The 22,119-nt window shown below is 44.8% G+C and overlaps 1 protein-coding gene across 1 annotated transcript in view; it reads left to right on the top strand.

Annotated features, from left to right (window-relative positions):
• The window catches only part of LOC126253035 (uncharacterized), a 449,954-nt gene that overhangs the window by 77,947 nt on the left and 349,888 nt on the right, over positions 1–22,119 (top strand). Inside the window, exon 3 of the mRNA XM_049954103.1 lies at positions 12,183–12,563. Coding sequence (XP_049810060.1) covers positions 12,183–12,563 — 381 coding nt within the window. The remainder of the gene's footprint in view (positions 1–12,182; positions 12,564–22,119) is intronic.

Genomic DNA, 22,119 nt, shown 5'->3' with positions numbered 1-22,119 from the left:
TTTTTCCACCCTGTGGTGTATAGGCTGCCCTGCATGACAGACATGTTGCGTGGAAACTGTATCAGCTCACCAAATCAACCTGTTTTGCAAGGTATCCTATATGTCAGGGACAAGAAATAGTTTTCTGGGTCTTAACAGGTAGCCTGTCTTGCATGACAAGCATGTTATGGAGGTAGTATCGGCCTGCTTTATTGAATCCTATTGCACGGGCCGTTGTGGCCGAGCGGTTCTAGGCGCTTCAGTCTGGAACCGCGCGACCGCTACAGTCGCAGTTTCGAATCCTGCCTCAGGCATGGATGTGTGTGATGCTCATAGGTTAGTCAGATATCAGTAGTTCTAAGTTCTATGGGACTGATGACCTCAGCTGTTAAGTCCCATAGTGTTCAGAGCCATTTGAACCATTTTTGAATCCTACTGCAGGGGCTGCAGATGCCGATGAGTATGGGAGGGGACAGGCTAAGATGGGCTGAAGAGTATGGACAGAGTGATGGAGAGGAGGAAATGGACAGAGAGAGAGAGAGATTGGGGGGGGGGGGGGGGAGCTGAAGAGACAGAGAGAGTGGAGACGAGGAGACAGACAGATAGAGTTGGGAAGGAAGATTCGGTGAACAGACAAAGGGAGGAAGAGGTGGGCATGGGGAAGGGTAGGAGGACATGTGTTCAGTTTATGTGTCGAATGCACATATGAGTGAAGTTGTGGTGAAGAGGCTAGTAATTCAATATTGTTGATATTTTCAGCTGACTCTCCTCAGTTAGTACTTCAGTTATACTTTGTCACGTAAACAATAAAAAAGTCGTGTTTTGCAACTGAATTTATTTGTTTTTACTAAATATGTTTTCTATATTCTGAAGAAGCGTAGAATGAAAAGGCGACACGTGACTGGTTCACACAATTAATTCAGTTGGAAAACACGTAATTTTTTACCTGTATGATAAAGCATAATTAATAACTCTACTCCGGTTTTAAAATAACCTGTCTGCTTCTAGTCGCCGAGTTCGCCTATTTGTGGAAAGTGCTGTTACAGGCAAGTTGGGGAGTTCAGGTGTCGAGCGGGTAAAAGTTGCGGAATTGGTGTGATCCGAGCTACTTGTGCGTGTGAGATGCAGCAGCTGCGGTGAAGGGCAGCGTCTGTCTGGAGGGAAACTAGAGAGCTGACAGGTGTCACCTCGGCAGCAGCTTCCCGCGTGTGTGCCGGACTTTCCCCCGGCGTTAAGTGGCGCGCCGTGCTCGCACGCGGTCCCCGGCCTCAGCGCTGCTGCTGATGCTGCGGCTGACCCCCTGCTGTGTGAAGCGCCTGCTTTCACAGCCGCCGGCGTCAGACACGGCCATCCACTCTCCCCTTGTTTCTGGGCTTCGACATTCGCGACTTTCCTTATCTACTTGCAGCCTGAATAAGGAGCATTTTTCTCATTTTACCTGTATCATTATCATCTTCAAACACACCTGATTTTAGCGACAGTTTCAGAAAAGAAACATGGGTTAGTGATTGTCATGCCATCACAGCGACGATGTTTACCACAGTTAACAAACCTACAAAGAAGGTTAGAAGAGTTTTTATGCGGGAAAGAATAGATAAGCAGTTGTTAGCATCTCAATTAGCTATGAGTGGACAGCTTTTATTTCCTATATGACGGACGAAGAGAAATTATTGTCACATTTAAAATGATTACATCTTGTTCTGGAGAAGGACCAAAGACCCACCGTGGTTTAATAACGGAATTCCGAAAATGCTGAGGAAAGAGTGATTGTTGCAGTCTGGGTTTAAAAAAGATGTCGGAAATGTTGACAGGGAAAATTTAGTACAAATTCGTGCTTCTATAAGAAACATCGATGCGCGAATCATTCAACCATTTCCACTGTTGTGCCTTAGTGGAAGATCTTGCCGAGAACATTAGACAGTTCTGGTCCACGTACAATCACTAAGCGAGTAGAAGGCTTCCATCCAGTCACTCGTCGGCCAGTTTGGTGCGGCAACGAAAGAAAATGGGAAGCTCAAGTTTCAAATATCGCATTTAAAGTATCTTTCACTCTGAGCACTATGGGACTTAACATCTGAGGTCATCAGTCCCCTAGAACTTAGAACTACTTATACCTAACTAACCTAAGGACATCACACACATCCATGCCCGAGGCAGGATTCGAACCTGCGACCGTAGCAGTCGCGCGGTCCCTGACTGAAGCGCCTAGAATCGCTCGGCCACAGTGGTCGGCTTTCACTCTGAAGAATCGTACAAACGTACTGTTATTTTATCACTGCACAGACTCCCGTATGGAAGACATAGTAACAGGCATCCCTGGCATAGAGAGGCGTCTGAAAGAGTTGAAAACTAGTTACCAGATCCGGATGGAATCCCAATTTCGTTTTGCCAAAAGTACTCTTCGGCATTGGCACCTTGCTTAACTTGTTCCTTTTTGCAGTCGCTTGGTGATAGCACCAAGCCACTGCAAAAAAGAGCAGGTGACTCGTGGATATAAAAATAGTAAAAGAAAGGACCCGCAAAATCACAGGCCAGTAGTCCTAATGTCGGTTTGTTGAAGAGCATATTCTAAGTTCGAATATAATAAAATTCCTTCTGTCCACAAATCAGCGCTGTTTTAGAAAGGACAGATCATATGAAACTCAGTTTACCTATAGCGCTTGACCAACCGTGGATGAAGGGCAACGGGTAGGTTCCATATTCCTAGATTTCCGAGAACCGTTTGACACGGTGCCCCACTGCAGGCGGTTAACGGAAGTCCGAGCGCCCCATCGAAGTATGGTAGCACCAGTCTTAATCTCTGTGTAGACAAACGGTCTGACGGATAGGGTGTGTTTGTTGATGAGGCTGTAATGTACGGCAAAATGCCGTCGTTGACTTACAATAGGAGAGCGCAGAAGCACTTAAAATTTCCGCCGGTCGAGTGGCCGAGCGGTTCTAGGCGCTTCAGTCTGGAACAGCGCGACCGCTACGGTCCCAGGTTCAAATCCTGCCTCGAGCGTGGATGTGTGTGTTGTCCTTAGGTTATTTAGGTTTAAGTAGTTCTAAGTTCTAGGGGACTTATGACCTCAGAAGTTAAGTCCCATAGTGCTCAGAGCCATTTGAACAATTTTTTTGAGCCTCCGAAGGCACAGCGTATAGCGCAACAGCAGGGACTATCTCGCGCACCCTCCCGCCAGACCCACATTCTCACCTTGTATGTCCACACACTACATTCGTGGTGTCCCACTCCAACACACTCATTACTCGTGGAAGACATTCTTCCCAAGTCCCGTAAGAGTTCGGGGAATATGTGTGCATCCGCACAGAAGAAGGTCATGGCCGGTGTTGCCTGAACTATATACTTATATTGATACGGTGTCTGCTCTTTCGGACACATCCGGAAGAACAGACACTATATCCATGTAGGTATAAACTAACTTACGCTAAGGACGATACACATACCCATGCCCGAGGGAGGACTAGATCCTCCGACGGGGGAGCCGCGTGGACAGTGACAAGGCGTCGTAGTTCGCGCGGCCCAGACTGTAGCGCCTAGAACCGCTCGGCGACCAAGGCCGGTTCGGTGGCTCAGATGGATAGAACGTCTGCCAAGCAAGCAGGAGATCTTGGGTTAGATTCCCGGTCGGGGCACACCTTTTCACCTGTCCTCCTTGATATATATCAACGCCCGTTAGCAGCTGAAGGTATTTATATAATTCTAATTAAGTTAAAGTTAAATTAAATAGTGTGTAAGCCTTGGGACCGCTGACCTCAGCAGTTTGGACCCATAAGACCTTACCACAAATTTCCAAATTTTCCATAAACGGAATGCTTCCAAAATAAAATATTAACAACAGCAACAAATTGTTAGTAAAAGATTCAGATTATACAAAATTTAAATGAATTTACGTCATTTTAAAACAACATCTACATCTACATTTATCCTCCGCAAGCCACCCAACGGTGTGAGGCGGAGGGCACTTTACGTGCCACTGTCATTACCTCCCTTTTCTGTTCCAGTCGCGTATGGTTCGCGGGAAGAACGACTGTCCGATAGCCTCCGTGCGCGCTCTAATCTCTCTAATTTTACATTCGTGATCTCCTCGGGAGGTATAAGTAGGGGGAAGCAATATATTCGATACCTCATCCAGAAACGCACCCTCTCGAAACCTTGCGAGCAAGCTACACCGCGATGCAGAGCGCCTCTCTTGCAGAGTCTGCCACTTGAGTTTATTAAACATCTCCGTAACGCTATCACGGTTACCAAATAACCCTGTGACGAAACGCGCCGCTCTTCTTTGGATCTTCTCTATCTCCTCCGTCAACCCGATCTGGTACGGATCCCACACTGATGAGCAATACTCAAGTATAGGTCAAACGAGTGTTTTGTAAGCCACCTCCTTTGTTGATGGACTACATTTTCTAAGCACTCTCCCAATGAATCTCAACCTGGTACCCGCCTTACCAACAATTAATTTTATATGATCATTCCACTTCAAATCGTTCCGCACGCATACTCCCAGATATTTTACAGAAGTAACTGCTACCAGTGTTTGTTCCGCTATCATATAATCATACAATAAAGTACTCCGTCTGTAGGCCACAAGTGGCCCTTCCGGGACCGTCCGGCCGCCGTGTCATCTTCCGAGGAGGATGCGGATAAGGAGGGGCGTGTGGTCAGCACACCGCACTCCCGACCGTTAGGACGGTATTCTTTGACCGAAGCCGCTACTAATCGGTCGAGTAGCTCCTCAATTGGCATCACGAGGCTGAGTGCACCCCGAAAAATGGCAACAGCACATGGCGGCGGGATGGTGACCCATCCAAGCGCCGGCCACGCCCGACAGCGCTTAACGTCGGTGATCTCACGGGAACCGGTGTAGCCACTGCGGCAAGGCCGTTGCCCCAATCATACAATAAAGGATCCTTCTTTCTATGTATTCGCAATACATTACATTTGTCTATGTTAAGGATCAGTTGCCATTCCCTGCAGATCTTCCTGCATTTCGCTACAATTTTCTAATGCTGCAACTTCTCTGTATACTACAGCATCATCCGCGAAAAGCCGCATGGAACTTCCGATACTATCTACTAGGTCACTACAAGAGTATAAGAGTATAAGAAAGCGTGTCAGCGAAAGGCAACTTAAGAAATATCTTGAGTCCACAGGATCAAATGTTTACCATAAATGCTATAACATTTAAGAACATTGGCTTCCGCTTTGATGGACCATTGCGGTTTGCCGCTTGAAAACTCCCATAAACATGCATCTTGCTACAAGAAACCTCATTCCAAATTCGCACGTATCCAAGGCACAAGAAAGTACCGCAGAAACTAACTTCAAGCAGTTCAGTACTGTAAACAGAAAACAACAATATGTTATTTTAACATTAATATAAGCTACTAATTGTGCACACAGTCAGTACCACAGCGTCTTTAATCATAACATACAAAAAGATCTAGCAAAATGACGGCCCAACCAATAACATACAATCAGTACAAAATCTGTAACCTATGCAGCAAACATAAAACACTCTGTGCATCCATCTCGCATAATCAGTTCCTAATATAGTTTACGGATGCACTGTCTGTGAGTGATTATCAGATTATGCTGGTGTTAGCAAACATCAGATTACAGTACCTCTTAAGTACATAGTTTGGTCAGAAACAGTCTGAAAAGCTTGTAAGAATGTTGCCTGGTAGGTTGCGCTGAGAAATAACTGTTAAGAAAAAATTCGATACTTTGCGCTGTTTCCGCGTTAATTAGCATTGTAGTTAGACTATCGGGCCGTTGCGTACACAAGTTCAGAGACGATGTCAGCAAACGTGCTCTTCGTTTGGCTTCTTAAAATCGAACAAGAGAGCGATACAAAAATTGGACGTGGGACGGTAGTAAGGATCGAACCAGAATCAAAGGCTGAGCAATATCGTGCGCTATCACTGACGCTAATTGTATTTTGTGGGCCGCTTGATTTTGAGCAAGCAACCGCTTAATTGGCTATTTTCACTTCTAATTTACTCGGCAAGGGCACAACATATTGCATTCTCAGCCGCACGGAGTGGCCGCGCGGTTTGAGGCGTCATGTCACGGACTGCGCGGCCCCTCCCGCCGGAGGTTCGAGTCCTCCCTCGGGCATGGGTGTGTGTGTTGTTCTTAGCGTTAAGTTAGTTTAAGTAGTGTGTAAGTCTATGGACCGATGACCTAAGCAGTTTGGTCCCTTAGAAATTCACACACATTTGAACATTTTTATTGCATTCTTTTTAACAATTATTTCTCAGCACAACCTATCCTGCAACAACCATACAAGCTTTTCAGAGTCTTTCTGACCGCCCTGTATAATTCTGCTCGGCATAGCTAGTTATGTACACACCATGGATATACACTCCTAGAAATTGAAATAAGAACACCGTGAATTCATTGTCCCGGGAAGGGGAAACTTTATTGACACATTCCTGGGGTCAGATACATCACATGATCACACTGACAGAACCACAGGCACATAGACACAGGAAACAGAGCATGCACAATGTCGGCACTAGTACAGTGTATATCCACCTTTCGCAGCAATGCAGGCTGCTATTCTCCCATGGAGACGATCGTAGAGATGCTGGATGTAGTCCTGTGGAACGGCTTGCCATGCCATTTCCACCTGGCGCCTCAGTTGGACCAGCGTTCGTGCTGGACGTGTAGACCGCGTGAGACGACGCTTCATCCAGTCCCAAACATGCTCAATGGGGGACAGATCCGGAGATCTTGCTGGCCAGGGTAGTTGACTTACACCTTCTAGAGCACGTTGGGTGGCACGGGATACATGCGGACGTGCATTTTCCTGTTGGAACAGCAAGTTCCCTTGCCGGTCTAGGAATGGTAGAACGATGGGTTCGATGACGGTTTGGATGTACCGTGCACTATTCAGTGTCCCCTCGACGATCACCAGTGGTGTACGGCCAGTGTAGGAGATCGCTCCCCACACCATGATGCCGGGTGTTGGCCCTGTGTGCCTCGGTCGTATGCAGTCCTGATTGTGGCGCTCACCTGCACGGCGCCAAACACGCATACGACCATCATTGGCACCAAGGCAGAAGCGACTCTCATCGCTGAAGACGACACGTCTCCATTCGTCCCTCCATTCACGCCTGTCGCGACACCACTGGAGGCGGGCTGCACGATGTTGGGGCGTGAGCGGAAGACGGCCTAACGGTGTGCGGGACCGTAGCCCAGCTTCATGGAGACGGTTGCGAATGGTCCTTGCCGATACCCCAGGAGCAACAGTGTCCCTAATTTGCTGGGAAGTGGCGGTGCGGTCCCCTACGGCACTGCGTAGGATCCTACGGTCTTGGCGTGCATCCGTGCGTCGCTGCGGTCCGGTCCCAGGTCGACGGGCACGTGCACCTTCCGCCGACCACTGGCGACAACATCGATGTACTGTGGAGACCTCACGCCCCACGTGTTGAGCAATTCGGCGGCCGGTCCACCCGACCTCCCGCATGCCCACTATACGCCCTCGCTCAATGTCCGTGAACTGCACATACGGTTCACGTCCACGCTGTCGCGGCATGCTACCAGTGTTAAAGACTGCGATGGAGCTCCGTATGCCACGGCAAACTGGCTGACACTGACGGCGGTGGTGCACAAATGCTGCGCAGCTAGCGCCATTCGACGGCCAACACCGCGGTTCCTGGTGTGTCCGCTGTGCCGTGCGTGTGATCATTGCTTGTACAGCCCTCTCGCAGTGTCCGGAGCAAGTATGGTGGGTCTGACACACCGGTGTCAATGTGTTCTTTTTTCCATTTCCAGGAGTGTAGTACAACTGTTGTATCCTGCCTACTTCTCAGAGATGGGGTATCTAGGAAACCTGCTTCTCGGATCGCTAGACAATTCAATCGAATCGTATTAAAGAGTTTTATTACGAAATGAATCAATGACAATACTTAACTTTGAGAAATAGATAGATGTGTGACAAGCAAAGGGCGGCATGCAATATAATTAATGTCCTTCATTATAAGGATTCTAATACAAGTAAAGTAATACAGCGGATGCTTCTGTCCAGGTCGCTGGTCTTGACGCTTCTGCAGAACTCGTAGAACTGGTCGAACTGGGCCGCGGCCACTCGGCGCGGCGCTTATGTCGTCTTCGCGTAGAGGACGGTGCTGTTGCGTTATCGTCCAGGAGAGGGGTGGGTCAGCGTGCAATAAAATGGCTGACATCTTCTTCACAGCCCTCTCTGCTCTCTCGTTTCGGACTGGCGTTCCGGCGCTTCACTTTACGCCCTATCAGTAACTCCGTGTGTCTGACATGAAAGGAATACCGACATTCTGCAACCATAATCCATGAGTCAGAGGTTCCAGCACTTCAAGGTTGCTCAGCTAGCAGACCCACAACAAGTGTTGTGCGAGCGGGCGACCTCACACGAGCCGCCAGCTCTCGACTTGGTGGCCAAATTTCTACCGGTGGAAGACCAGCACCGTCAACACTCGCGGCTCTCCACACAGTCCTCTCTCTCACCTCAAATTAAATGATTCTAAGCACTACGGGACTTAACATCTGAGGCCGTCAGTTCCTTAGACTTAGAACTACTTAAACCTACCTAACCTAAGGACATCACACACGTCCATGCCAGAGGCAGGATTCGAACCTGCGACCGTAGCAGCCGCGCGCTTCCGGACTGAAGAGCCTAGAACCACTCGGCCACTGCAGCTGGCTCTCTCACTTCCCTCAGTCACCAAATAAACACATTCTCCATCAGAGAGTCACACCACGCTAACCAGTGAAAAACCATAGGAAGTAGTGCCGACCTGGGAAACATAGGCAAAAATGTGCCACACTTAGCACACATGTCGTCTTTGTTTTTGCGGCAGTATTAATTTTTACCTTAATTTCTCCACAAAACATTCGTCTTCTGTACCGGTCAAAAACTTTCACATTTGCATACACACTTGTAATGATATAGCATGCCTTGGCTATACTACACTGCTTAAATGACACACATTAATTTGGGATTCTAGGATGAAACGCAGAAGAAACGGTCATGCTATTATCCTTTACGTAAAATCAATTTATTCACGGTAGTGGCAGTTCAGAATTATTTTTACATTCTTCCAGATGATGGTACGTTGTTATCAAGCTTATTAACGTACTGTGTGACTGAATTACTCGTCGCATCTGTACTATTGATAAGTACGTACTTTATACGTTTTGGTACCGTAAGCCATTGTTCAACCTGTTAATGGAAATAAATTAAGGAGACGAAACAATCTACAGCTTAGAAATGAGAATGAGTGTTCAAAGAAAATGGAGGGAGGGGAGATCGGAGGGTGCGGGACAGAGACGGCGGGAGATATAATTGAGCAGTAGGATGGAAATACTTAAGAGGAGAGAGAGAGTTTATTAGTATATAAGGAAGAACTGAACTTTGTTTATTCATTTCTAGTAGGCTGGTGTAGTGAGGTACAGAATACGGTTTATCATATGACACGGTCATTGCAGACGAGTTAGTATTTTTCATACCTCTCCGTAGTTGAGTGCCGTACTGCAGTCGCACGGAAGGGCGATCACTGCGGTGCCACGTCTTACCTTTAGGACGTAGCGTATTCTCCTTTTTCTCCTACATTTCCTGAATTAGGCAATGAGCTGTTCCGTCTTCACAGATTGTCTGTCTATCTCTTCCTAGATATTACAACATCTCTTCTTTCTGCAGGTTTGTAAGCTAAGACTAGTATGGGAAGTCGTCTACTGTCCACTGGTTGTATGCGTTCGTAGCAGGTTTTTTGAACTTTGTTCTCCTTTCAGTTGGCTCCTCAGATCTGCCCGTACTGTTTCGTTTTTTGTATCGTCTGTTCTTGAGTAATCTTTTATTCTTCTTACAAATTTCATTGGTGTGCATTGTATTTTATCGAATGTTCTTTTTGTAGGTACCCTGTAAACACTCCTATGAAGATACACTGGAAGAGCTATAGTTTTATACAATTATACTTTCGTTTCTTGTCTGGCCTTATTTTTAAATACATTATGGATGGTACCATATATACTTCTAAATCTAATCAATTTTAATCTAGACCTTTACATATTACTGTCTATCTCAATCTGACATCCTAGATAACTAGAGGATGTCACTTTTATATAGAATCACATTATCCACAATAATTTTGGATCGAATAGGATCTTTGCCTCAGTAAACTGCCACGTTTGCTTTCCACTATATTTCTGTTCACATTGTCAGATGCTTTAACGAAATCTATAAATCCTACGTATGGTTGTAGGCTATGTTGTCGTTTTTTCTCTATTAATCGTTACAGAATAAATTAATTACTATTATTCAGTTTCCTTTTCTAAATCCAGTCTGTTCTTCGCCAAAGGGAATTTGCAATACTGAGTCGAGAAAACTTAACAGACCTTCTTTCTTGAACATAGGTATCTCTGCTGTTTCCGATGAGTGGGGTATTTTTCACTTGTCTGCCAGCATTGGTTGAATATGATTAACAGCCTCCTATACCACATCGTACCTTCGTATTTTAATAGCCCTGGGTTAATTTTATCCATTCCAGTTGCTTTTCTGTTTTTAATTTCTTTTAGGGATTCCTGAAGCTCTTCTGTTGTAATGGGGTCAACTTCTTCTACATCTTCTTATGATTTATCTTCTCGTTCTCTCTGTTGGCATCATAAATCATTGTAGCGCTGAACACACTGACCTTCTACATCTACATCTACATCCATACTGCGCAAGCCACATGACGGTGTGTGGCGGAGGGTACCTTGAGTACCTCTATCGGTTCTCCCTTCTATTCCAGTCTCGTATTGTTCGTGGAAAGAAGGACTGTCGGTATGCCTGTGTATGGGCTCTAATCTCTCTGATTTTATCCTCATGGTCTCTTCGCGAGATATACGTAGGAGGAAGCAATATACTGCTTGACTCCTCGGTGAAGGTATATTCTCGAAACTTCAACAAAAGCCCGTACCGAGCTACTGAGTGTCTCTCCTGCAGAGTCTTCCACTGGAGTTTATCCATCATTTCCGTAACGCTTTCGCGATTACTAAATGATCCTGTAACGAAGCGCGCTGCTCTCCGTTGGATCTGCTCTATCTCTTCTATCAACCCTATCTGGTACGGATCCCACACTGCTGAGCAGTTTTCAAGCAGTGGGCGAACAAGCGTACTGTAACCTACTTCCTTTGTTTTCGGATTGCATTTTCTTAGATTCTTCCAGTGAATCTCAGTCTGACATCTGCTTTACCGACGATCAACTTTATATGATCATTCCATTTTAAATCACTCCTAATGCGTACTCTCAGATAATATATGGCATTAACTGCTTCCAGTTGCTGACCTGCTATATTGTAGCTAAATGATAAAGGATCTTTCTTTCTATGTATTCGCAGCACATTACACTTGTCTACATTGAGATTCAATTGCCATTTCCTGCACCATGCGTCAATTCGCTGCAGATCCTCCTGCACTTCAGTACAATTTTCCATTGTTAAAACCTCCCGATATACCACAGCATCATCCGCAAAAAGCCTCAGTGAACTTCCAATTGTATCCACAAGGTCATTTATGTATATTGTGAATAGCAACGGTCCTACGACACTCCCCTGCAGCACACCTGAAATCACTCTTACTTCGGAAGACTTCTCTCCATTGAGAATGTCATGTTGGGTTCTGTTATTTAGGAACTCTTCAATCCAATCACACAATTGGTCTGATAGTCCATATGCTCTTACTTTGTTCATTAAACGACTGAGGGGAACTGTATCGAACGCCTTGCGGAAGTCAAGAAACACGGCATCTACCTGGGAACCCGTGTGTATGGCCCTGAGTCTCGTGGACGAATAGCGCGGGCTGGGTTTCACATGATCGTCTTTTTCGAAACCCATGCTGATTCCTACAGAGTAGTTTTCTAGTTTCCAGAAAAGTCATTATACTCGAACATAATACGTGTTCCAAAATTATACAACCTTCTCTATCTCATGTCTTCTTACTGTGTCCTTCTCACTCTTCTTCCAATCTAAATCTACCTGTTGTGGGGGCTGGTCAGGGGATGTCGCCTGGGATGGAAACTCTACTGGGCATCAGCCGCCAGTGACCCACACGTAGCTCTGGAAGGCGACTTGGCTGCAAGTTAAGATTATGTAGCCAGATAGTGGAGAAGCCAGGAGTGCCGCTTCGCTTCCAGCGTATCACAGAAACCTATAGCACAACTGAACGCCTGCTCTCCGTGTACAGGTGATCCTGACGGAGTTGCCCATCGACCTGTTCGTGGAGTCGATGCCGCACAGCCTATCGATCCTTGAGGCGCTGTACGCGAAGGTGTTCCTGTCGGACGGGCTGGACTTCAGCGTGCGGCTGCTGCGGCCCGAGGCGGTCATCCTGCAGATGGCGCGCGTCTTCTCGGACGGCGACCAGCCGGCGGGCCCCGCCGCCGCGTCGCCGCTGGTCTGCTCCTGCAAGAAGCTGCTCAAGGTCATCGTGCTGTCCGAGCCCAAGCTGCGCAAGGCGCTGCAGCAGCGCCGCCGCGCGCTCGACAAGGCCATCGAAGGCCTCGGCCAGCACGGGCTCGTCGGCACCTCCGACGAGACGCTCACCAACCTGCACGACGCGCTCAAGGTACGCCTGCACGCCTCTCTCGCTCCGCTACCGCCGCGATAGTTGCCGGAAGGTAAAGAAAGGACTGAGCTTACTGGCGCTTTCTTAAGGGAACTGGCGACTGGTACATCACGAATACTCAGCCAATAAACGAGTATTTTCAATGAAAGTTTACACTTAAATATATTACATTGGTTCCTAAGTTCATAGCGTTTTTGTTTTGGAAATAGTACCAAAGAAGTATGTTAGACTTTTTAACATTTTAATGTTCGGATAATAAGTTGCCGTCTCTTTAATCTAAGAATAGATGATCAATGCAGCTAGCCGCTATCTCTGTGTAATGTCTTGTCTGTATAGACGTGTATCTGTTGTCTTTAAGATCCCTTCACCTTCACACATAAGTCTATACAGTAAAGTAAGGCCCTCCCAGTTCTTGGCTGATTCGTGATAAGACAGGCGAAAAATTAGACTAATGGAGGATTATTAGTATTATCTCTATTTTCATTCGCTCTCTCTCTTTCTCTCCTTTATCTATGTATAGTTTTTAATATAAGATTTCATTACGTGATATAGTGATAAAAAGAATCAGCCAAATAGAATCTTTGGTGGAGTCCTTCGTCTTGGTAATCAGCGGCTGGCTTGCTGTAAGAGATCTTTACATTTATTATTACTGTTAAACACTGCAGTCAGTCGGGAGAATCAATCGTTTGGACAATTTGTTCCTTTTACGAAAGATTGCGAATTCCAGATGTGTACGAAGCCTTTTTGGACGATTTAACACAGACCCAGTGATTGCAGGCTCTCTTCGACACAGCTGAAACTTCCCCACTAATTACAGGGCCAACGTGATCAACAAATGATTCAGAAAAAACTCATTCGTTCATTCACTCCAGAACAAAAAAGTCACAAACCTTATTTATGGAGGAAATCGTGTATTAAATCCATCTCCATTACATGTCCAGATCTCCGGTGATTCCCCGCCTTAATTATTTTCCTTTTACAATCTCTTTCTCTTCAAAACAAACCGCTAGCGGCACAAATGTTAATTGGCTCGCTTTAGCGAGAAGAAAAGCAGAATATGTATCTCTCAGAAACACGTCAATCCCTCAACAGATACTCCAGAAGCTGTCCTAGTTACCACTCTAACAACCATGGAGAATGCATATATGCATCTCTGTTATTTCAAAGAATAAATGCACTAGAAAATACTTTGGCGTCGACGAGCTGTCGCCGCATATATTACGAGAAAATCAGATCAGATAACTTTTCCAAAGTGAATGAATGTGGATGGTTTGATTGAAAATGATTAATTGGTGCGTGGTAGAGGATATTTGCTGTGGGGACTTTACAACTTATAGAAGCGAGTTTGAAAAACTCAAATGTAGAGTACGCATGGGGAAATGGAGTCAGAAGAATTCGTAATAAAGAACGGACTTAAGCAGGGAGATGCCTTGTCTCCGCTACTTTTTAATTTAGTCCTAGAATATACTGTACGAATGACAGCAGATAATTCAGAGGGTGTGAAGTTAAATGGAAATATTAAGATATTAGGGTATGCAGATGATCTAAACATCATTAGCGATAGGAAAGAACCTGTAACAGCAAATGCGATTGCGTTAATCTAGGCTAGTGAAAATGTAGGTCCAAGGATAAGTGAAGACAAAACTAAATACTTGGTTACTACTAGAATGCCAACAGCAGTAGATCAGGAAATGTTAAGAGTTGGAGACATGCAGTTTGAAAAAAGTGAACACATTTAAGTACCTAGGCGTGGACATCACTTCGAGAAATGAGATTGAATCCGAACTGAACAAGAGATTACGGGCGGGAAATGCGTGCTACTTCTCACTGAATAGATTACTTTCATCACGGATATTGTACAGGAATTTAAAGATTAGAATATACAAAACTATTTTCTACCAGTTATGCTTATGGGTGTGAGACTTGGTCTCTCACTGTGCAAAATGAACAGCCGTTCGAGTATTTGAAAACAAAATTTTGAGGAAAATTTTCGAAGCAAAAAGGGATGACATTAGCGGAGGGTGGCGAAAACTGCATAACGAAGAGGTTCACGAACTCTATTCGAGCTCTGACATAATCAGTATTATTAAATCACGTAGGCTGCGATGGGCGGGTCACGTAGCTGGAATGGATGAGGGCAGGGCAGCGCGCAGAGTACTGGTAGGGCACTTAGAGGGAAAACGTCCTGTGGGGAGACCGAGGCGTAGATGGGAGGACAATGTGAAGGCTGATTTGAGGAGCCTAGGTATTGAAGGTGAGTGGAAGGAAATAGCCCAAGACAGGGACAGATGGCGAAAATACGTTGCTGGGGTAATGGACTCTCGAGTCCTGTACGACCAGTGAGTGTGTGTGTGTGTGTGTGTGTGTGTGTGTGTGTGTGTGTGTGTGTGTGTGTGTGTGTGTGTGTGTGTATGTATGTGTGTAAATAGGTATTACGGCTGCTATGCGTTTATTTATAGTCATTTTTTTATTTGTAGTTCGCTGTTGCTATTTAAGTTTACATATTGTTATTTTGTCATTTGGAGATAGTAAGTGGAGGTGTGGGCGCTAGAAAATGGAATGCCAAGAGGAGAAATCGGAACATTTACGACATAGTCTTCTGGTTGAGTTCAGTAGAAGGGTGACAGCAGCGGAGGCAGCCAGGAACACTTGCGCCGTATATAGGGACAATGCCATTGGACAGAGCACGGCAAGAAATTGGTTTTCTCGTTTTAAGGAGGACCGTTTTGACATTAGTGACTCTCACGTTCAGGAAGACCTTCGGTATTTGACGAAGATCATTTAAACACATAAATCGACAATGATCCACGTGGGTGTACTCAAGAACTGGCAAATGTGATGAATTGTGATCACTCCACCATCGTGCGACAGTTGTTTGCAATGGGGAATGTTCACATATCGGGTCATATGGATATCGCATTTTCTAAGGCAAAATCACAAAAATCAGCGGGTGGTCAAGTGCAACTCGGCTTCCTCGTTATCAGTTGGTTAGTGAGCAACGCTGGCCATTCCTATCCTGTACCGCTACTGGCGACTAGAAATGATGTTTTTATGCTAACACAAGCAAAAGAAAGGAATGGCTGAGCCCAAACAAAGAGGCCACTTCCCGTACAAAAACCTGCGCGCTTCCAGAAAAGATCGTGGTGTACTGCTTCCCCGAGGTGAAACAATCACTGCTGACATTTATTGTCAACAACCGAGACGTCCTGCAGACACAGTCCGAGAACAACGACCAAGAAGATTGCGTGGAGTGCCCGCCCGCCCGCATTCTAGTTAACTGACGAAAACACTTTAGAGCGGTTGGGTTAGGAAGTCATTCCACGCCCAATTTATTCGCCTGATCTTTATCCAACAGCATTCAAGGGACTTCCATTCCGGAAGAAAATGCGCTCCGAACATGGCACGAAGAGCTCTTCGTCTCAAAATCACGCAATTTCTACAGTCGCTGAATCGTAAAACTACCCCAACGTTGGCAGACAGTTGTAAATAGTGAAAGAGAATATATTATTGGACACTTAAGTCTCTGTTATGCGTAACCTTTTTGTTTATTAAAACTTATGGAAAAACGCTACATACTTATTCATCAACCCAATACTTTTCGTCTAAGGACGCGACGCAACCCACATTGCCGATTAGTTAGGAAAATTCAGACAACCATTTATGAAGGGTATTGTATATGGTCCATAAAATTTCGGGCGTGCAGCCGCATAAATTTGACTCCTTTTTCTAATATTTCGGCTGAATACCGGCCAGCCATCTTGAGAGTGAGCCGAGGTGTATTTTCGCGCCGCGAAATTATGAGGATGCACGATATTGTATATGTTTCGATGTCCCTCCCAGAATTTGGCAAGTGTGTAATCTCTAGTGTTTCAGGCTATCGATATTACCAAAACGACTATACCGCGGTGGTGATCCAGTTGCAGGTTGCCTATCTAATGGCTTCCAGGGGCAACAAAAATTCTGATTTTCAGTATTTCATACAATCATTAAGCAAATTTAAAAAATTAAAATACTGTACTAATCTACACATCAAAAGACATAATCTTATGTTACAGGTTGAACACAGTAAGAAACAGTGTTCATGTACTGAAGAAATGTTCCTCACGGCTAGCAAATTACGCCGTCTATATTCATCAAACATTTGAAAGCACTTAGAGACATCCAAAAACGTTTACCCATTACAAAACCTTTAAAAAATTTTCTCTCTGACATCACCCACAAAATAATGAAAGAAAAAAGTTTATTCCTTACTAAGGGGGCGTGCTCAAAATGATTGCCTCCGAATCTGTTACGTGAGAACTTTTGAAGCTTTTGGAATAAAACAAACATTACTAACATTTTACATATTTCTTCGTCATGTCTACACGTTTGTTTCTCAATATAGTCACCCCGACAACGAACACATTTCTCCCAAAGAGAGCAGTTTGTTGATACCGTCACTGTAGAATGTCTGACCTCGTCGGCGAAGCCCCAACCTCACCGCTTTATCACTATCGAAGGGAAGTTATCAAATTGGCATCAGATGAGCCCTGTCACACACATTGAGGTTAGCACCGCCGTTTCCTTAAACTCAGCGTTGCACAATACTGATGTCGATACAATCAATACAAACATCAACGTACGTTCTTCTATGGATTTCAATTGGAGGTACGTATTCTGCAGTTAGAAACTCAATTATAGCACGGTGTTTCCCACGCACCGACATAGTTACGTTACACACCTACAATTCGGAGCGCTCTAGCAGCAAAGGGTTGCAACTTGAATGAGAGAAACGGGAAAGCTGTCAGGATAATATGGATGACATTTAATATCTCAACCGATATTGAGAATAGAATAAAAAATTCCGAGACATTACTTTTTGCACGCCCTCGTATATTTTCGCTTTCAACGAGTAAAGCTTCAGCATAAGGTTTAACGTTGTAACTTATTAGTTCTTTGCTGCTGATTCTAGTCGAAACACATTTTGCAGACACAATCCACCTATACCGCTGAATGTACCTGCAAAATATTAGCATTCCACAGCATGCATTTCAGGAGATACTACATCATAAACATTGATATATGTGAAAAACTACCTTTTGCTTGAAACTGAGCGCAGATTACCCGCACTGTACTCATCCAGTGTTTAATGAGAGCGCTTAGCGACTTCCAATAAACTTAAAACATAATTCCATATTTATTCTAAACTTTTTTCTCGCTAAGTGCCCGTAAAATGTTTAACACATTAACTCATTTGCAGGGTAATCAGACGTTTGGACTGTTTTATTCATGGGAGTTCGATTCTTTAATGAATCGCTGGTTTACTGGTATATTCAGATTTGTTTACGTAATAAATAAATAGAGTAGGCCCAAATAGGCACCGAGTGATGAGGCGCAGTGGTTAGCACACGGGACTCGCATTCGGAAGAACGACGGTTCAAACCCGTATACTGCCTTCCTGATTTAGGTTTTCCATGATTTCCTTAAATCGCTTCAGGCAAATATCAGGATGGTTTCTTTGAAAGAGCACGGCCGACTTCCTTCCTTATCCTTCCCTAATCCGATAGGACGGATGACCCCTTCCCCAAACCAACGCCGGTCGCTGTGACCGAGCAGCTCTAGGCGCTTCAGTCCGGAACCGCGCTGCTGCTGCGGTCGCAGGTTCGAATCCTGCCTCGGGCATCGATGTGTGTGATGTCCTTAGGTTAGTTAGGTTTAAGTAGTTCTAAGTCTAGGGGACTGATGACCTCAGATGTTAACTCCCAAAATGCTTAGAGCCATTTGAACCATTTGAGCCCAAACCAACCAACCAACCAACCCAAATAGACTATTATTTGTTTCATACGCTGTAGTCCCTCTGATATAAGGTTAATGTACAGTATGTGACCATAGCCGAAACGTTCTAGGTCCCACGTACGTTCAAAGCCGCTGCTTAAATTTTGAACAAAACTCATCAGCAATGTCGACCGGAGACTTATGGCATAAAAAGTCACCTTCATTGTCAACGGCCTTGTCAAAGAGGGCAAAGGAACATACTGAAGTTCAGGGCTACCTTTTGCCCTTTGGTTGGGAAATTGATCCTAAAAGGCAGCAGAATCAGCAATGATCAAGGCCATTAGGATGCAAAAGGCAATGGAAACTACTGCACTAATATACATAATGTGTACACACAGGACATGACACCTCTAATCGAAAAAGTATCATGATGGTCTCTTCTCTGGTAAAAGATTCCGGATTAGTGTCCCAGTAGGATCTCCGGAATGTATCTGCCAATAAGGAGGTGACGCTAGAAAAAGACTGAAAAACCAACGAATAAGTAACATTCTTCGTGTCGAAACGTGAAATGTCGGAAGTCTGAATATGGTAGGCAAGTGTTGTAGGGTAGCCACTTCTGACTGCGATGTTACGTGTGTGGGAAGCTGCGAGGGAGACTCTCCAGAACAACAGTAGGCTTGGAGTGAAGGATCCTTATCCGTTATGAACATTCTTTACGACTCGGTGGCTTCCGTACAGTATTCTATGGCAGAAATCCAAGTGCCCGTGATTGCTATTGGGTAATGTCTGGCGTAAGCTAAGGCAGCGGAATGCGAGGGTAGCGGCCGGTTGAAGGCGCCCTGGCTGATCAAGGCGTGAGTCAGCTCCAAGTCGCAGCGAGGCTGGGCCGCTGCGATGGCGTACCTCGCCTATGAGCCGTGCCGACTGTCAGAAAGAGCGCAGTCCCACGTCGAATCTAGAAATGGCGTCAGCTTATTGTTAGTAGCGTCGTACCCGGGGTCTGTGGTTTGGAGAATACTGAAAGGTCTAAACCAGAAGCTCAGACTATTCTGCGAAAGTATAGGATGCGAATTTTTCGACCTCCGCTGTCGAGTGGAAAATTGTAGGTTTCCGCTCAATAGTTCAGGTGTGCACTACATGCAGGAAGCGGGCACTATGGTAGCGGGCTACGTGTGACGTGCACATGGTTTTTTTTTTTTAGGTTGGAGGAACCTCCGGCCACGCCGCACATCCTTGGACTCAGATATCTATTTCCTGCCAAAACCGAAGATACATCCGCCACAGTGTCCTCAGAGAATACTCGCCTTGCAGATCTGATATAGAAAAGAATAATACGTTATTAATAAATTTCAGGAGCATCCAGGGAAAGATCCCAGAACTAGAATCGCCAATTGAAGGTTTAATGCCCAGATAACGTTAGTAACAGAGAGCTATTTAAAACCAGAAGTGAATAGCAATGAAATATTAAGTTCAGATTCGCGTGTTTATAGGTTAGTAGACAATGGTGCCAACATATTTATTGCAGTAAAGAACTCGATAGTATCTACCGATGTTATCACGGTTTTCTAATGGGTCAAGAGCTGTAGTTGTAGAGCGCTTCTGGGAGAACTTGCAGAGCATCGTTTAAAATTTTCCTGATCTCGCTGTTGTAATAGGGGGTAATTACAACTTGACAGGAACAGATTGGGAAAGTCATGCTATCAAAACTGGTGCCACAGACAGGGATTCGTGTGACATTATTCTCAATGTCTTGTCCAAAAATAACTTTGAGAACCAACTGGAGAACGTATCCTCTTAGATCTCCTAACAACAAACGGACCTGAACTTTTCGAATCAGTTCAAACAGAGCAAGCTGCCAGCGAGCATAAGGCTGAGATAGAATCTGTATGACTACGGTTATTACAAGGAATGTTAAGACACGCAGGAAGATATTTTTGCTAAGAAAGAGTGACAGGATACAAATTGCAGAGTATTTGAATAGTTAACATCAAATATTCAGTGCTGAGGACGAATTAGTGTAGCCCAAATGGAAAAATTCAAAAGCATCGTTCAAGATGCCTTAGACAAGTATGTTCAGAGCAAGTCTTAATGGATGGGAGAGGTCTACCATGGTTTAATAGCTGCATTAGAAAACTGTTGTGTAAACAAAGAGAGCTTCATTACAGATTTAGAAGTCAAAACCTACCAGACAAACAAAAGCTGAAGGAACCGAACATGAGCATAAGGAGAGAAATGAGAGAAGCGCTCAGTTACTTTGAAAATAAAATTTTGTCAATCGAACTGACTAAAAACATTAAGAGGTTTTGGCCTTACGTAAAATCACCAACCGGTTCTAAATCATCTACTTATTCATTCAGTGACCACACAGGCACCGAAACGGAACGTAACAGAGAGAAGACGGAAATACTGTATTCGGTCTTCCGAACTTATTTAACCGCATAAGTTCGTAATACGGTCTCTCTTTTCAGTCCTGCAGGAACGTCCAAACGACAGATACTGAGATAATCAATTTTTGAGTAGAAATGTAACTACAATCACTTAGTCAGGATGAGATGAAATACACGTAAAATTTTACAAAGATTACGCGAAACAACTTGCTCCCCTTCTAGCAGCATTTTGTTGTAGATGTATGGAGCAGCGAAGGGTGCACAGCGACTAGAAACAGGCGCAGGTCATTCCTATTTTCAAAAAGGGTCACGGGGCAGATCCATATAATTATTGGCCTGTACCTTTGACGGCAGTCTGTTGTAGAATTATGGAACACGTTATATGCTCAAGAATTATGACGTTCCTGGAGAACGAGAATCTCCTCTATGTAATGAACATGGATTCCGCAAACAGAGACCTTGCGAAACTCCTCCCTGAGATCCATAGTGCTATAGGCAACGGCGCTTAGGTTGATGCCGTGTTCCTCGACTTCGAGAAGTCCCGCACTGTAGTTCAGCGTAAAAAGTACGACCTTGCCGAGTATCAGACCAGATTTTCGACTGGATTCAAAATTTTCTTACGGAGTCGCTCTTAACCGAAAAAAATCAGCAGAATTAAATGTAATTTCTGGATTACCTTTACTATTTACAATTTATATAAATGATTTTATCGAAAGCGTTGGAATCTATTTAACACTGTTCGCAGATGATGCAGTTGTGTATAAGAAAGTGGCAGCGCCAGAACACGGTATCGATTTGCAAAATGGCTCTGAGCACTATGCGACTTAACTTCTGAGATCATCAGTCGACTAGAACTTAGAACTAATTAAACCTAACTAACCTAAGAATATCACACACATCCATGCCCGAGGCAGGATTCGAACCTGCGACCGTAGCGGTCGCCCGGTTCCAGACTGTAGCGCCTAGAACCGCACGGCCACCCCGGCCGGCTATCGATTTGCAGAGGGACCTACAGATGACTGATGAATCGCACAGGCTCTGGCAGTTGACTCGAACGTAAATTACTGTAACATATTGGGCATACATAGGAAAAGAAAGCCACCCCTGTACGACTTCATTATTAATGAAAAATTGATGTAAAATAAGCTGCCACTTTCTTATAGTAGTAACTATGCAGAGCGACGTTAAGTGAAATCACTATGTAAAACAAATTGTGCGAAAAGTAGATGCCAGGCAGATTCATAGAAAGAATCTTAAAGAAATGTAACTCATCCACGAAAGAAGTAGATGAGAAGGCGCTTTTTCGACCGATTCTTGTTCATCAGTCTGGGGCTCTTACCAGGGAGGACTGATAGAAGAGATAGAGAAGATCCATCGATGAGCGAAGCGTTTCGTCACAGAATCGTTTGATCGGC

Source organism: Schistocerca nitens, chromosome 4 (genome assembly GCF_023898315.1).
Source record: "Schistocerca nitens isolate TAMUIC-IGC-003100 chromosome 4, iqSchNite1.1, whole genome shotgun sequence".
NCBI classification, from domain to species: domain Eukaryota; kingdom Metazoa; phylum Arthropoda; class Insecta; order Orthoptera; family Acrididae; genus Schistocerca; species Schistocerca nitens.
The sequence above is the reverse complement of the archived record's forward strand: the minus strand, read 5'-3'. Positions and strand labels throughout refer to the sequence as shown.